Below are 15,325 nucleotides of genomic sequence, written 5' to 3'. Positions count from 1 at the left end.
CGTGGCCTAGAGCTATGGCTCCCCCAACCTCCTGCTGCCTGTGCAGAGTGAAGCTGCTTCACAAACATATGAGGACCCAAGGGATATTGGAGAGGAACTTGGGAAATGAAAGGAGGCTTATATCCAGAATTCCTTATGTAGGTCCCTTAATCTACAGCCTGTCAATACTTTACAGTCCTAAATTGAAGGTTCCTAGAGAAGTCATAATGGGGTAGGATAGTCAGAGGCTTTGGTGAAGAGTTCTGTTGGCTGGAGTTTGGGGCATAATTAAAACTCAATATCTGAGATAGGTATATATCATCATTTTACAGATGAGAAAATGGAAGCTTGAAGAATTTAGATATCTTGCTCCAAAATATCAAAAACAAGCAGCACAGCTATGATTTTAAGCCAAGTCTACCATAACTGCAAATTTCTACACCATTCTGCTGCTTTAAAAAATATCAACAGCCAAGAGATAACCTCTGACCAAGTCACATAAAAATAGGACATCAAGGTTTTTGGGACTTCATGTCCTACCCTCCAGCTTACTATCTGCTATCTCTGGAGACTCCACTACTGCATACCTAGTTAAGTAACAGGTACTTACATAGAAGGAACCCTCCCTATTTAAGCCAAATGTGGAGTGAACAATAATAATCACCAGGACTTGGAGAGTCACTAAAGATTTGTTGAGTAAATGGAGGAAGGCTGCCTTCTAAGCTGTTTACCACTTTGGCCCAAGCCCCAGCTGTCCTTCCCACTGTAGCCACTGCCTCCTGCTCCTAGCTTCAAAGGCTAGGATCCTCTTCTAAAGAATTACTAAAGCCAGTGATCCCTACCTGCTTAGTATACACTTATACCTCATGTGGCCCCTTGAGAACAGGCCTGCTTACCGTCACCCACCTTCCATGAGTTGCCTATCTTTTACTTAGTGTTTTCCAAACTTGGCTAACCTCTAGAATAACACATGGGGAAAAAAATCCCAAGGCCTAGCTAGACTTACTAATTTATTCTATCCCAGGAATGTTCTAGGGTGTTGTTCTAATGATCTGTTAGGCATGGGAACCACTGCATAACATCTCAGTTTCAATAGGCAACAAAGTGAGCAAAAGAAGCATACTGTCTGATATAGATTGAAAAGGGGGTAGGGGGAGAGAATGAATTAATGTGTGTTTGTATAGTTATATGATTTTTCCCCCTACAAAACACAGCAGTTTATAAACATAGGAGCATGTGAATGGAACCTTGTCTACTTTGGCTAACTCTTGTCTAGCAACCTCAGGCTCTCAATAATAAAGGAATGTTGTAGCCTCGTCTTTCTTTTGGGGTACCAGGCAGTCTGCTCAAACTGACTCCAAGGAAAGGACGTGTGGTTTCATCTCTGTCCCATCTAACCTCAGCCAGGTAGGAAAAATAAAGAAGCTCTCTCCAGGTACCCTTCCTCTTGCACATCCAAGAAATGTCAGGAAGCCAGTGCAAGGGAAAGGAAAAGGGAGCCTTAACTGGGTACTTTAGTGCAACTCATACACTCTGAAGAACCCCTACCTCTTCTCTCCATTCATACCTCCAGAGGAGGAAATCAGGGAGCTGTTCAGTTTCTCATATCCCCTGTCAACTCCTTCCCAGGGCTAAGGAACTAGTCAGGACACCATGGTCCCTCTAGATTATTCTCCAAGTCCTTAAATAGAAGCTGTAGCAGCCCAGGATTGAGGGTGGAGGCAGGTGTGCATGCAAGGATCTTGTGCTTTTGAGTTGGGAGTCTTGAAGTGGAGGGATAAGTGAGGTATCTATGTGTTCAGGTCTGGTCCAGCCACTCTGCCTTCTTGGGGGCTTTGCAAGTGTGGACGTCCACAGTGTTTCTGCACTCCTTGCAACGCACAGCACAGCACCAGTGGAATTTGCACTCACACTGAGTGACACGGGTGACTCGAGTTGTGTCGTACCCTCGGCCACAGCACATGATTTCACAACCATCTGTTCCTTTTGATGTCTTGCTGCAGACACGGCCTGCAGTGCCTAGGGAACCTGGGTTGGGGAAGAGAGGGAGTGAGAACCAAGTTACCTCTTACTTGAGCTCCTCTGGGCACCCTTACCCACATTCTCAGAAGGAAGCCATAAAGTATCCCTTTTTCTGAAAGTACACCTACTACCCAAAATGATCATCTTCTCACCCCGCTCTGCACCAGGCTTATTTCTTCCCACCATGAAGGCTCTCCAAAGGCCACTGACTTCATCTGTAGTTCCCTCCCTGCCAATATACATTTCTATATTCTCTCTAAAATTAAAATGTTCATAATTGTTAAATCTAGGTTTCTACTTTATGTTTGAAATTTTCCATAATAAAAAAAACTTAGCCTGTAATTTATCTCTTCTAAGAAGTCTTGCTACAATTCTAATTCTACTACCATTTGTTAGTATTTTGGCCCTTAGTTTATATTAAGTTGTTACTATACAGGGAAGTAGTATAGCATGGCCAGTAAAAGCATGGGCCCTGATGTCAGATTGTCTGGATTCAAATCCCAGTTCTGCCACTTCTTAACTGTGTGATGTTGTAAAAATGAGATATTAACTAAGTTTCTCATATGAAAATGGGCCTTAGTTTTCTCACATGAAAATAGATATAATAATAGCATCTAACTTAGTAGATTATTATATCTATAATCTGCTCAACTGAGGAGGTGAACTGATTAGCATGACTGGCTGGAGGCATATACCTAAGGAATTCCTAAGGAATATCCCTTACATTATCCCCTTACAGTGGGAACTCTTGAAGGGTAGGGGTGGTATTTCCCCCTTGCATAGGAAATGCTTAGGACTTCATTCTGACTAGTTCAGCAAAAGAGATCCTGCCAACAGATCATAAAATCAATAGAGTTTTGTGGATAGGTTGGATCCTAGAGCATAACTACTCCATCCCTTTCCCTTATTAATAAGGATGCAGAGTGGGAAGTGACTAGCATGAGGTTAAAGAAGGATAGTTAACTTATTTCTACAGCAGTAGTCACCACATTTTACTGGGATATGGAATGAAAATGCTAGAACTTCTATATTTGTTATTTTATCTCATCAATTTAAAATATATATTATATATATATGTTTTATAATATACATATTATTAGGGACATGGATATAGCTTATAAGTAGATATACATATAATGCAGGCACATGCACAAATTTTTTTTTAGTGATGGGAGTATACAATCTAAAATGTTAGGAGACCACTGCTCTAGAGTGTGGGCTGACTAGGTCTACTATATATATTATTTTCCTTACTCCAAGGGCTGGGTTAAGTCCTTCTCTTATGTACCAAAACCCCCTTTACATTCTGGAGCTGTCCTGTCTAGTGTAGTAGCTACCAGGCAACCACATGTGATTTTTTTTTACATCTAAATTAATTAAAATTAAAGAAACTAAAAATTTTAGTTCCTTGGTTGCACTATATTTCAAGTACTCAGTAATCACATGTGGCGAGTTGCTACCGTATTGGAGAAGAGAGATGAGAACATTTCTATATCACAAAAAGTTCAGTTGGACAGAACTGCTTTGGAGGGAATTCCTGGCTCCATATTCCCTTCTGGGATGACTTATATTCTTTGAATTCTAAGCCTCACTTTGGGTCTTATGAGACCTAATGTTATGCCTCTGGGAAAAACCAACACACATATGACATCCTTTCTCCTAACTCCTAAGATCCTTCCCCAAATGTGCATGGTATGGTACTATAGGCTTACACTTCAGATGTTATGAAATGATTTCTAGGCATCCAGGGAGTAACCCTCTGAGTTAGACCATGGAGGAAGAAAATATACCTACTGGCAGCAAATCACTAGGAGAATCAGAAGGGCTCTTCAACCTTTTTTCTTCTAGTACTCAACAAAGTATACAAACTACTTTCTCTGTTACTTGGGTAGAGCCCCACCCTGTTTCTGTGCCAGTTTTGCTCTGAGCCACTTGACTCTCCAGGAACGACAGTGAATGGTGAAAAGAAACAGCACCAAAGGCAGCTAAGGTTTTTGGCTCCACCTTAACCAAGTCCTGACTGTTGAGTCTATAGAAAAGAACCTGGGAGCCCATGACAGTAACCAGGGGGAGAGCAGTTATGTTGCATTGCATGTTGTTTCTAGTTTAACCTATCTGAACGAGAAATATAAGCCATGATGATAACTTCCAGTCCCTTGGTGAAATACCATATTACCTTCCAGCATCCCTAAGAATTCCACCACAGATATCTAGAACAGATCAAAAACAACCATTTGCTGCTTTCATCCAACCATTTGCTACCAACTATTTGTTGCTTTAACTGACTTTTGTAGGTATCTCCTCTTTCCTTTCTTCCCAATTCTATTTTAGAATCTTCATCTATTTTAGAATCTTCAGTAGCAGCACACTGGATAAAGCCTTTGAAAGACATCTTTCTAGCTTTAATCTCCCTACCAGAAACATTTACTCAGTCAGATTGATCATACTCTTCCCTGGAACAAGTCATGTACTTTCCCACCTGCCACTTTCTGCTCAGAGAATATCTTCCTACTTTTCTCTCTAACTATCCAGATACTCCCACACTTCAAGGAGCAGCTTAAATTCTACATTTACAAATAAACTTTTATTGATTTCTCTAGTCATTTCTCTTTATGGTTGCATCTATCTACCCACTGTATCTCATTTCTTTAACTAGACTGTAAAGACCCAAAAGCTTGGGGCTGTATCTTATGCTTTAATGTAGCCTACACATTGCTTGGAACTGAACACAGGTGACTAAACATTCACTGCATAGTACCTACTGTATCACAAATGCTGGTGATGCAAAGAAGCAATACTTGACCTCACGTCTGAAGGCAATGAATGACCTCCTCTCCACTTGGGTAGGTTTTCATGTGGGGAGAAAACTGACTTCTCCCATAGCATCCCCTGCCCTAACTCCTGAGACCAAACAGAACTTGATTCACTTGATTCGCCTGCAGTAAGAACTGGGACCCCATGTCCTTGCTTGCCTTCCTTACTCACCTGCAGCCTTGTCCAAGACGCAGTAGTCTGGGGAGTTGTCAAAGTAGACAAGATCAGTCCGGGTGGCACGGCGATAGCCTTGGCGAGCTGCTGTGAAGTTGGCACCGTCTTGGGTGGCCGTCACCTGTACAGCCCCATCATAGCGCCGCCGCAGATAATCACCTGTGCGGCGGAAGTCTGAGAGTGCACGCCAGCAGGTGCGCAGGGTACAGGAACCACTCACACCATGGCACTTGCACTCCAGTTTTAGAAACCGCCGTACAGCCTGAGGGGAAGGGGAAGGCAGGTAAGGAAGAGGCAGCTTGTTCAGGGCACTTTTTAGTCATTTGTAGGGCCCAAAACATGAGTTCTCTGAAATCTCCTGGCCTTGGCCCTGACTGGCTGGTTGAGCCTTGGTCACTCCCACATCAGATATCACCCATTCTTCCTGATCAAGTTCAAAAACATCTTCCAGGAAATTTTCCTGGACCAACAGTGCTTTCCTTTTTATGTAGCCCAACGGACTTTAAAGCCAAAGGATTCTTTCTGTTCATGATTACAGTACACTTGCACATCATCTAGTTTTCACATGTTTTAGAGTGCCAGGTATCATGCCTTCTACTTTTATAGTGTGCCATTTTCCAGCACAGTACTTGGCCCATAAAAGGTGTTCAAATACTAGTAAACTGACTAAAATAAGCTCCTATTCTCTCAGTCTTTATGAAGGCAGTTCTTTTCCTTCTTAAAAAGTTACTTTCCTTCTTTTCTCTACCTTTTCCAACTTTCCACCTGTGTGAAGATTCTTTGTGCATCTGGTTGAACCTAGGCATTCCCAAGCTTCCTCGCACGTAGCACTCCTGTCCAGGATGTTGGGGCTTTTGGAAGTGATCTAGAAGCCTTCAGCTCTTCCATCATATTTTGTCCATGGTCACATACTGGTCACCCCCAGCAAATATGAATATACATAGACAGACATGAGTACTGACCGTGCGACCACAGCGGTTGTTATGTAAGTTCATGAGGGCCCGGGCATCCTTAAGCCTCTTCTCCTTGGCATCCACAAAGGCCTTGGCAAAACGGACACCATAATGGATGTTGTCACTGCAGCCACCCCAGTCAAAGTCCCCACGTTGGTCATGATGTCGGCCACGGGTGTAGGGGTCACAGCTGCACACACTCAGTTCACCCTGGCTGCAGGCACGAGTGATAGCATGTACCACCCCTGCTGATGAGATGGCATATACAAATGCTGCTTCCCGGCTACCTAGAGAAAGAAAGGTACAGGTATATTTCAGAAAAGAGGCCCATGTCTGTCCCCTTCTTCAGCCCACACAACCTCTGAGTCTGAAACTTCCTCTCCTCACCTTTTCTTTCCCAGAGCTACCCCCTACACCCCATTTATTCAAGGTACCCTTCCCTACCAAGAGCATCCCCTAGAGTATCTGACCTCTTCCCCTTAGCCTTCAACTCTCTGCCTACTTCTTTGTGCATCTGACCTCTTTGGCTGACCTATACTCTTGTTTCTTTCTAAATTCCCTGTGTCCATCCATTGAACAGTTTTATGGTGAAGCATCCCCTCCCACTGAATGCCAGAACTGGCTGAACTGAGCCCGTCTTAGTCCACATTCCAGGCCTTTTCAGGCCCATCCTGCTGGACAGTTCCAGAACAATGGAGACCCCAGGGGAGCGGTCAGCCTGTTTGGAGAGGCAAGCCACCTTCCCTGCCTGCTCTCCTTTCCTCTCTTGGGTACTGGTACTGATGAATTATCACCCCTGTATGCCTGATACTTCCAGATTCCCGTCTCATTGCCTTTTTCCTAGTTTACTTCTAGCCCTGTTTAGTTTCTTTGCTGAGCTGGGGCCAAGCCACTGACTCTCCAAATATTTACATATCACCTTTCTGTTTATCTCTTGTTACCATTACTGTAGTGTTGGGAGGGTTGGGGTGACAATAGTGGTGGTGGTAGTAAGAACAGAGGATCTGTTCCTAGACCTCAGCTTTATAGTATATAGAAGACCCACAAGCTGGGGATTGGAGGTTGGGCAGGGAAAAGGAGGGATAAACGGAATGCTTTACCTTTGTCCTATAGTCCCAGCACACTGAAATTTAGAGGAGCCCCTGCCTTTAAATCTAAGATACTGAGGTTCGGTTCCCAATTGTATCCTTAGCCCACAGTTGTTTCTCTCATCATGAAGTAGTGTGGGGGGAAAGGGGTTCAGGGGAGATCTTGCCTGCCCATCCTCCTCACCACTCCAAGCATAGAAAGGGAGGGAGCTGGGGCAGAGTGGAAGAAGCCCCTACTTCTGAGCATGACACGGCCAAAGACAGTGTGGTCCCGGTCCAGCGTGGTGCAGTTCCAGCGGTGGTGGCGGAACTGGTGCTGACACTCTCGGATCCATTCTCGGGCACCCTCGCCCACCGAACGCATGATGTCTGGGTAACGCTGGCACAGCTGCCGCTGCCGGCTCACCAAACCAGGGATATTGTCACAGATCACTCGGGCACCCAGTGCCCCAATGTACCTGCAAGGTGGAGATGGCCCTGTCAGAGCATCCTAGCCCTTTTTCTGCATCAAGAGGTGAATAAAGAAGAGGGAAGTTTGTCATCCAAACCTTGGAGAGATTCCCTCCCCTCTCCCCAACCCACATTCCCTAAAGCTGATGGGTGGAACCATTTCCCACAAGCTCTGAAGAAATAGTTATGCAGTTGCAGAGAGAGTAATTGAGTGTTCTCCCACCATCATCAGTTCCCCAGCCAAAGGCCAAAGTGACACATACTCCCAGAACACAGGCTTGGCCTGTATCACATACTAAGAAGCTGTGGGCATGTCACACAAACCCATTGCCTGTTAATTTAATAAACATGAAGAGCCTCATGGAAAGATAAACTAACAAAACAAGGGTCTGAGACAACACTCTTACACCTACGTGTAAGAGGCACATCCTGTATGACTGGTCCACGAAGACATGGTTTGGTAGTAGAGGGGTTGGGAGACAAAAAGGGGCTGGTGGGAAGAGACATAGTGGGCAATTTTGAGTAATCTCTACAGGGGATTACTCAAATTACTCAATGTTTACAGCTCTAGTAAGACCCATATAGCTAAAAAAATCTTCATTCCCAATTTTGAGATCTGGGGAGAAAGACCCCACTCCCATTTTCCTCCCCATACCCTTTATTTCCAGGCCCCAGGGCCTTTCTTAACTAATCAACCTTTGAAAATCATCTTCCCCAACCTATAAGGCAAGATATCCTGGATGGATCTGCACGGGCAGAGGGCTGTTTGCAATGGGAAACCAAAGTCCAAATTAAAGTAATAGGGTGACTCTCCCCTTTCTCTCATCCCCAGTCTGCCCAATATGAACAATTATAAGATCAATTGAGATGGGCTACTAAAGGATTGGTGTGTTGCTAGAGTCATTCTCAAGTTTCCCAAGGCAGTATTTTCTCTCCACTTAAATACTCTTAGCCTGTACTTTACCACAAGCCTCAGGAAGAACATTTCAGAGAGAAAACAGGAGAGGATTTCCCTTTTCTCCCTAAGAGGCCACTAAATGAGATCTGACCCATTCACCTACTTCCAGCTCATCAGCCCAGCTTCACTTCTCATTCCCTCTCTCTAACCCCTTAGCACCTTCCTTGATTTGCTGGGCATTCTCTGTTCTCCTGTCCAAAACACATCCAAGGGATGTCCTCTCTCCCCTTCTCTGAACAGGTGGGGGCCCTGGAGGGCAGTTGCTGCTGCAGACAGAAAAGATTTGGTTTGAGCTATGAGCGAGCCTGTGGTTTGGGAACGGGAACAGCCCCAAAATGGGCCTAGAAGTGGTTAAGGAGAAGGGAGGGAAGCTGGTGGAGGGGGGAGAAAAGTTAAACTGCCCTGGGCTCTGTGCCCCCTCTGCCCCCTACAGACACACACTGCATTCCCACAGCCGGCCCTCACCCACAGACTGGATCACCACTGGTGACACCAACTCAAACAAACACAAGGAGGGCTGATGCTTGCCTCTTCGGGAACTCAGCAGGGTTGATGGGGCCCATCTGTCCCGGGGGAGGGTTGAGAGGGCTGGCCCTCTGCTAACAAATCCCATGGAATCAGCGTCCCCAGCACTGTCCATCAGGGCAACAGCTTCCAGGAACAAACAAAATAAACACCCCAGGCTGGGCCAGGCCGGAAAGGGCTGCCTGACGCACAGCCCCGAGTTACACCCACTGCTGTGGTGCTTTGTTTGGAGAATCTACACAGTTGGAGTTGGAGCTCCTCCCTGTCTCACCACCGTTCAGCTTCCCCAGTTCAGCTCCAGAGTACTGCTCTAGGCAGTGGGTGTTTGTTTTTTTCCTAGGGCTTGGGGGGTGGGGGGTGGGGACTGGATGGGAATGGGAGACCAATAATCCAACCCTCATGAGACAGTCTGGAGTGGGGCAGGCCCAGCTTTGGCAAAAAGACCTTCCTGTGGTCTGACTTCAATCCATTCTGCTACAGCCCACATAGGTCCTTTTTGTTACATCCTCACTGAGCATGGGAACATACGTTCAGTATCTAAGTTGGGAAGATAATTTTCTCTACTACTATCCTTACCCTACTAAGTAACTACTTCAAAACTCTACAAAGCGTGGTGCTTGCCTGCTGTGATCAATGTGAGAGGCCTCCAATATAGCTAAGCCTGAGGTTGACCCCCATCTCCCTCTTAGTTCAATACATGTCTGCAAAATGTCTCCTATGTGCCAAGCACTGAGCTCAGATGTTAGGGGCACAAAGATGTTTAAGGTATCTCCTAATTCATGGTCTGGCAGAGGGTGCCAGATGCCCCTGACTCTCTAGATTTTTTTTTCCCTTCTAGAAGCTCTTCACTTCCTTCCAACCTCCTGCCCCAGAATGCTTCTTTTCACCTGTTTTTGATCAACTCACATACCTTCCTTTAACAAAGTGACTCATATGCCACTCTAACCTCTTACTACTCAGTGTGGTCCCCAGAACAACAGTATCTGCACTACCCAGGGAGTTGTTAGAAATACAGAACCTCAGGCACCACCCCAGGCCTACTGAGTCAGATCTTCATTTCCTCCTGTGATTTGGAAGCACTGTTCCATGAAGGGAGAGATTTTGTCTGCTCATGTCAATATCCCAGTCCTGAGAACTGTGTCTGGCACATAGTAGGTATTCAATAACTATGTGTTGAACAAACACCTAACTTCTCTGATTCATCCCCAACTCCTTTGTCCCCCTAGCCAGCCATAAACTAAATTTAAATTATAGCTTCACTCCTTGTCGACACTGCCAGCCTATGTGCAGATGTCTTATGTTTGTGTATTTTTAATGAGGCCAGGGATCCTCCTCCTTTTATGTACAGCCCCTAGTGTGGTGGGTTCAGCCCACCACATATAGCACTTCGAACACAGAGATAAAACTGTTAGGCTCCCTGACTATGCTCTTAATACCACAGCATTCGTATAGTACTTTACAGCCCACAAAACATTTTTCTGCACAAAAATCCCATGAGAGAGAGATCTCCAATTTTCTAGCTGAAGAAACTGAGGTTCAGGGAGACTAAGTGATATTGCCCAGCTCTGTCAGGGTTAGTCATAAGAGAACCAGGATGAACCAAGGTCATCTGACTCCAAAGTCCAAGCTCATTTTCATTCCAGAGGCAAGAGAAGCACACAATGCTTACCTAGGAGTGGACCAATCTGGCTCCAAAACTGGTGTGAACTTAAGCTACTTTCTTACCACTCCTGTCCTATATCTCACTTTCATTTGTGAAATGAGGATAATAATAGAACCTACCTCACTGGATTATTTTGGATTGACAAAGATGATGCTCACAAGGTGCTTGGCCACAGTGCCTGGAGTTTAGTAAGGGCTCATTCAATGGCAACTGTTGTCAGTAACAGTAACACTAACATCATAATACTGCTCTCCCATGTTTCTCTCCCTTTGTGAGCCCATGCACACAGTCCTGCTTTTATGATTCCCTACAAACAACCCCCTGCAAAATGCGAAATGGAACAGGAAAGCATATGACAGGAGCCCCCTATTTCTTGTTCTGTTTGTCATAGACTAAGAAGAGACTACCTGTTTCCTCCTCCAGCTAAGGGTAGAGAGAAGTGAAGGGGCGATTGAGAGTAAGGGGAAGAATCTTGGGCTATCAGAAAGATCCGACTGTTATCTGATAATAATGATGGCTTCTGCTCCAGAGTGGAACACGGACACACACAGAGTCAACAGGCATCTCTTCCAAGGATTGTACAGAATATTAATCTTGCTGGTTTTTTTCTTAAAGGATTACACTTTGGGGGCCTGACCTGCCTTTAGAAGGCAGCTTTTTACCTTATCCCTGAAGTGATGACCACTGAGGCAGGCATCTGATTCTGCAGCTATGACAGGTGTGGGGCAAGGAGGCTAAAACAACCTCTGTACCTACTCTCCATCCTGGCCCTGTTGCTGCCTTCCTCCATTATATAGGGGCTGCTAAGTCCCTCTGTGTGTCACCCGCCTCCCTCCATAGCTCTTTCACTTAGGAGTTTTTCCAAAATCTTTAATATGAACCACATGGGGGGAGGGTAACAGAGGGAGAAAGGAATGGAGAGAACAAGCAGTCAAGGGTACAAAATGGGAACTAGAGGCCGGCACAGAGGCTCACACCTATAATCCTAGCACTCTGGGAGGCTGAGGCAGGAGTATGCCTTGAGGCCAGAAGTTTGAGACCAGCCTAAGCAAGTGCAAGACCTTGTCTCTACAAAAAATAAAAAAATTAGCCCAGCATGGTGGTTCATGCGTATAGTCCCAGCTACTCAAGAAGCCGAGGCAGGAGGATTGCTTGAGCCCAAGAGTTTGAGGTTGCTGTGAGCTATGACGACGATGCTGTATGTACTCTAGCCCAGGCTACAGAGCAAGACCCTGTCGCAAAAACAAAACAAGGACTAGGAAGAACTCCACTTGAGTTTATAGGACCAGTACCAGAATGCTGAGATTACCAGAGTGACACTTCCTCACCAACACCAGTTGGTCCCTAAAACTACATCCCAAACTAGTAAGAAAGCAATCAAGAGTCCCCAGAAGCAAACTGTCATCTGGGCCAGATAAAGATGGACAGTGGTCACTTCATGCTCTCTAATCAGGGACCCTGAAGACACAAGTCCCCAGCAAAACCAAGCCCATGAAGGTAAAAAAGGTAGCTTTGATCTCACGCTGAACTTTGAAAGGCTTTTCTCCTCATCTCCCTTCTTCCCTTTCCCTTTCTAAAGGAATGTTTCAAGTCAGATGTAAGATATAGGCCTCCCTGCTCCCCCATCCAGAACCCCCCTCCTTGCCTTCCCCAACACTGCAGAGATTAAAAAAAAAAAAAAAGATCCAAAAGAGAGATTTTTCTGAAACAGGAAAACAGGGGGTGGGGGTTGGGGATGGAGAGAGAGCATCTTGAAATGATAGGAATCTGCAGCCCAAGCTGGCTGGCCCCTCAGCCAGCTACCCCTCACCCTTCCAGCCAAGATTCCAAGTCAAGAGGAGAAAAGCCACAGGGTGCAAGGGGAGAAAAGACCACACTTGGGGGGAGGCTGGTAGCACAGAAGGAGGAACAGAGTAAGGAAAGGACGGGGACACTTCTCAGTCCAACCCTCCCCCTTGCCCTCCCCACCAAGGTAGGAGAGGGCAGCTCCTCCTGAGAGAAGGTGATGAGAGCCACCATCCAACACTGGTGGAACTCTTGGGTGTAGGGTGGGTGGGTTGAGTGGATTCTGAAAAGAACAGACAACAGATGTCTGGTGGTTTTTTAATGCCTTTTTTGCCTCATCTGGCCTCTTGTGAATTGTCTGGAGTCTAAGGCCTGCAAGAAATCTGAGGAGAGGGTCTCAGTTCTTTAGGACTCCAAAACTCTCTGGCACTTGGAGGAGAGAGATTGGAGATGGGGTCATCTGGAGAAGAAAAGGAAGAAGGGAGGGAGACATAAAGGTTCCAAGTGACATCCTCAATTGTGGAGGCTGGAGACAAATGCCTAGATTATGCAAACCCAAGTGTTTTGTTTGTTTTAATTGTGGGAATTAATGGGGTAGTTTGTGCCTCAATTCCATTTCTAAACGTCACTCTGGGTGCTGCTGCCTCACCAGAGCCTTCCTGCATTACCAGGGAGTGTAGACTAGTGAGAGGCCCTTGCCTGCTGCCCCCTTCTCAGGGGGTGACCTTAGGCGAAATCGGGGGCCCTGTAGAAACGCCACTGTAGACCCCCAAAAGACTATTGGTTCCTTGAACTAACCCTGAGAAAAACTTGGAAGGCAGTTTCTACCCTAAAGAGCTTGAGCTGAAATAGAGGGAGAATAGCACTGGGGAATCTAGGGAGCCTCGACCACTGGGCGTCCTTGTTCCAAACGCCCAGCACCCTCCTCACCAGGTGGGCAAAACGGGACGCCTTACCTTCCTGCCCCACTCACCCGTCACCCTGAGACTTCAGTGACGGTCCTGCCCAGATTGTCTCTAACTCCTTCTAAATGACAGCGTGGTCCCCTGAGCAGCCCGTGCTGGGTTATATATTCCCTCCTGGCGCCTCCGCCGGCCTCTCCAACCCAGCGCCTGACCGCCCCCATCCTCCGCCCCAATCTAAGAGCCACACTCACCACCAGGACGTGTCAACGCGGGCCGGCAGCGTCAGCAGTAGCAGCAGCAGAAAGCAGGCAAGACCTAGACGGACTGAAGCCCGGGAGCCGTCGATAGCCGCCGGTCTGGGCTCGGGCTCAGGGACAGGGACAGGGGCGCGGGTGCGCCGAGGGGGGAGCTGCGCAGCTTCCTTCGCACCACCCGGCCTCAGCATAGCTCCCCACGACTCTGGCCGTGCAGCCCGCAGGGGCGTGGACGGGGAACCGTCTGTGGTACTCAGGCTGCTCCTACCTCACCCCCCTGGGTGGCCATGGGTTTGCGGGCGGCTAGGGACCTACGGTCACTTGGAGTCCAGGATAGAGGCGCAGGGTCCCAGAGAGGGGCGCACGTTGAGGTATCCGAAAGCTGACGACGGCGCGCAGAGCCTGGGATCTGGGGCGCGGTGCCAGAGCACTGAGTGCGGTGTCAGGGGCTCTGCGGCGCCGAGTGGAGCTGCGGGCAGAGTGTGCGGACAGCCCCTTCGGCCGCGGGCTCTCATTGGACGGGGCGGGGCGGGGCCGAGGCCGGGGACACGCGCGGCCCTCAGGGCGGATCCGCCCGCGCCGGCCCCTGGCGCTCAGCTGCGCCCTAGGTGTGGCGGCCGCCTCCGCCCCTCGGCGCCCCCGCACGCAACCGCGCAGAGCCCCCACCTGCTCCAGCGTGCTGCGACGGGGTGCGGTGGCGCCCTTCTGCGCCCCGAGCGCTCTGTCCCTGCCGACACCGCGCCACCGGGTCCTAGCGCCCTTCATTCGGCAACCCCAACTTTTGTGAGTGATAACCAAGCGTACGGAGTGAAAGGGGTCTGCACTTTCCCTCGTCCCTAACCTACTGTGACACTGGAGCTGAGCACGGAGGATGCACCCAATGCCTCGGGTCCTCTCTTTCCATTCTTCCGCCTCTGTGAAATGGGTAGAATCCTTGACCGAGAGTTGTAGGACAGTCAACTACCTTTTCAACACTGCCTACTGGGGCGCGTGGGCAGCCGGCTTCAGGTAGGGGATTCTTTCATCTGGGGCCCGAGCTGCTTCCGTTCCGCTGCACCTCCTACACCTCCTAACGTTTAGAAGCGACTCCAGCCCGCCTGCCCAGCCCCGTGCTTTCCCAGGCCTGGGGACCGGGATCGTTGGCCGACGCGGAGGGGGCACACCTACGGGCTCCCCGCCCCTTATGGCCGGACTCTGCAGAGCTGTCTCGCCCCGCTCTCCCTCTGTGCCTCAGTCCTCCACCCTCTCGGGCGGGGCTGAGACTATGAAAGAATCAGAAACAGCTGGGCGGCTTTCCCGCACCAGAGGCCGGGGTGGGAGTCCTGCTGAGAGGGTGGAAACCCTGGAGCCTTTCTCTCCTTCGACTCCAGCCTTCCTTCTCCCCGCCACTCCCCCGCCCTCCCTCCGCCCCGCACACCGCCTAGGAGCAAGGTAAATCTGGAAGGGGTGGGCAGGTGCTGTCTGCTGAAAGTGACTCCCCTCTCCTCCCACCCCCTGCACCTCCCAAGCTGGCAGGTAGAGCCCCTGCGGGCAGAGTGGCCCTTATCCAGACGTAAAAGTTCTTTTTAAAATCCTGGGCTTTCCACCTTCGAGACTTCCCCTGGGGTCTGGCCCCAGTCCCTTCAGCCTCAGTTTCTCCCATGTAGCAGGTGTCTTTTGTGCCCCTCACCGTGATTTATGTAAACTATATACTCCTGGTGTACAGCGTGTTGGTAACTTCCCACGCCCCCATACTCACAGTCAGTCCTTGGCTGG

The 15,325-nt window shown here is 48.3% G+C and overlaps 1 protein-coding gene across 1 annotated transcript; it reads right to left on the bottom strand.

Annotated features, from left to right (window-relative positions):
• Positions 1 to 39: 39 nt before the first annotated feature.
• Positions 40 to 14,050, bottom strand: WNT2B (Wnt family member 2B). The gene is made up of 5 exons (XM_012778492.3): positions 13,568 to 14,050; positions 7,268 to 7,488; positions 5,952 to 6,229; positions 4,987 to 5,251; positions 40 to 2,007 (listed from the first exon to the last, which is right to left on the bottom strand). Exons 1-5 carry the CDS (start codon positions 13,759 to 13,761, stop codon positions 1,778 to 1,780), a joined length of 1,188 nt encoding a protein of 395 aa, XP_012633946.1. The 5' UTR covers positions 13,762 to 14,050; the 3' UTR covers positions 40 to 1,777.
• Between the last annotated feature and the right edge of the window lie 1,275 nt (positions 14,051 to 15,325).

This window comes from Microcebus murinus, chromosome 2 (genome assembly GCF_040939455.1).
Source record: "Microcebus murinus isolate Inina chromosome 2, M.murinus_Inina_mat1.0, whole genome shotgun sequence".
Lineage (NCBI taxonomy): Eukaryota > Metazoa > Chordata > Mammalia > Primates > Cheirogaleidae > Microcebus > Microcebus murinus.
This window is presented reverse-complemented; position numbering and strand designations above follow the sequence as displayed.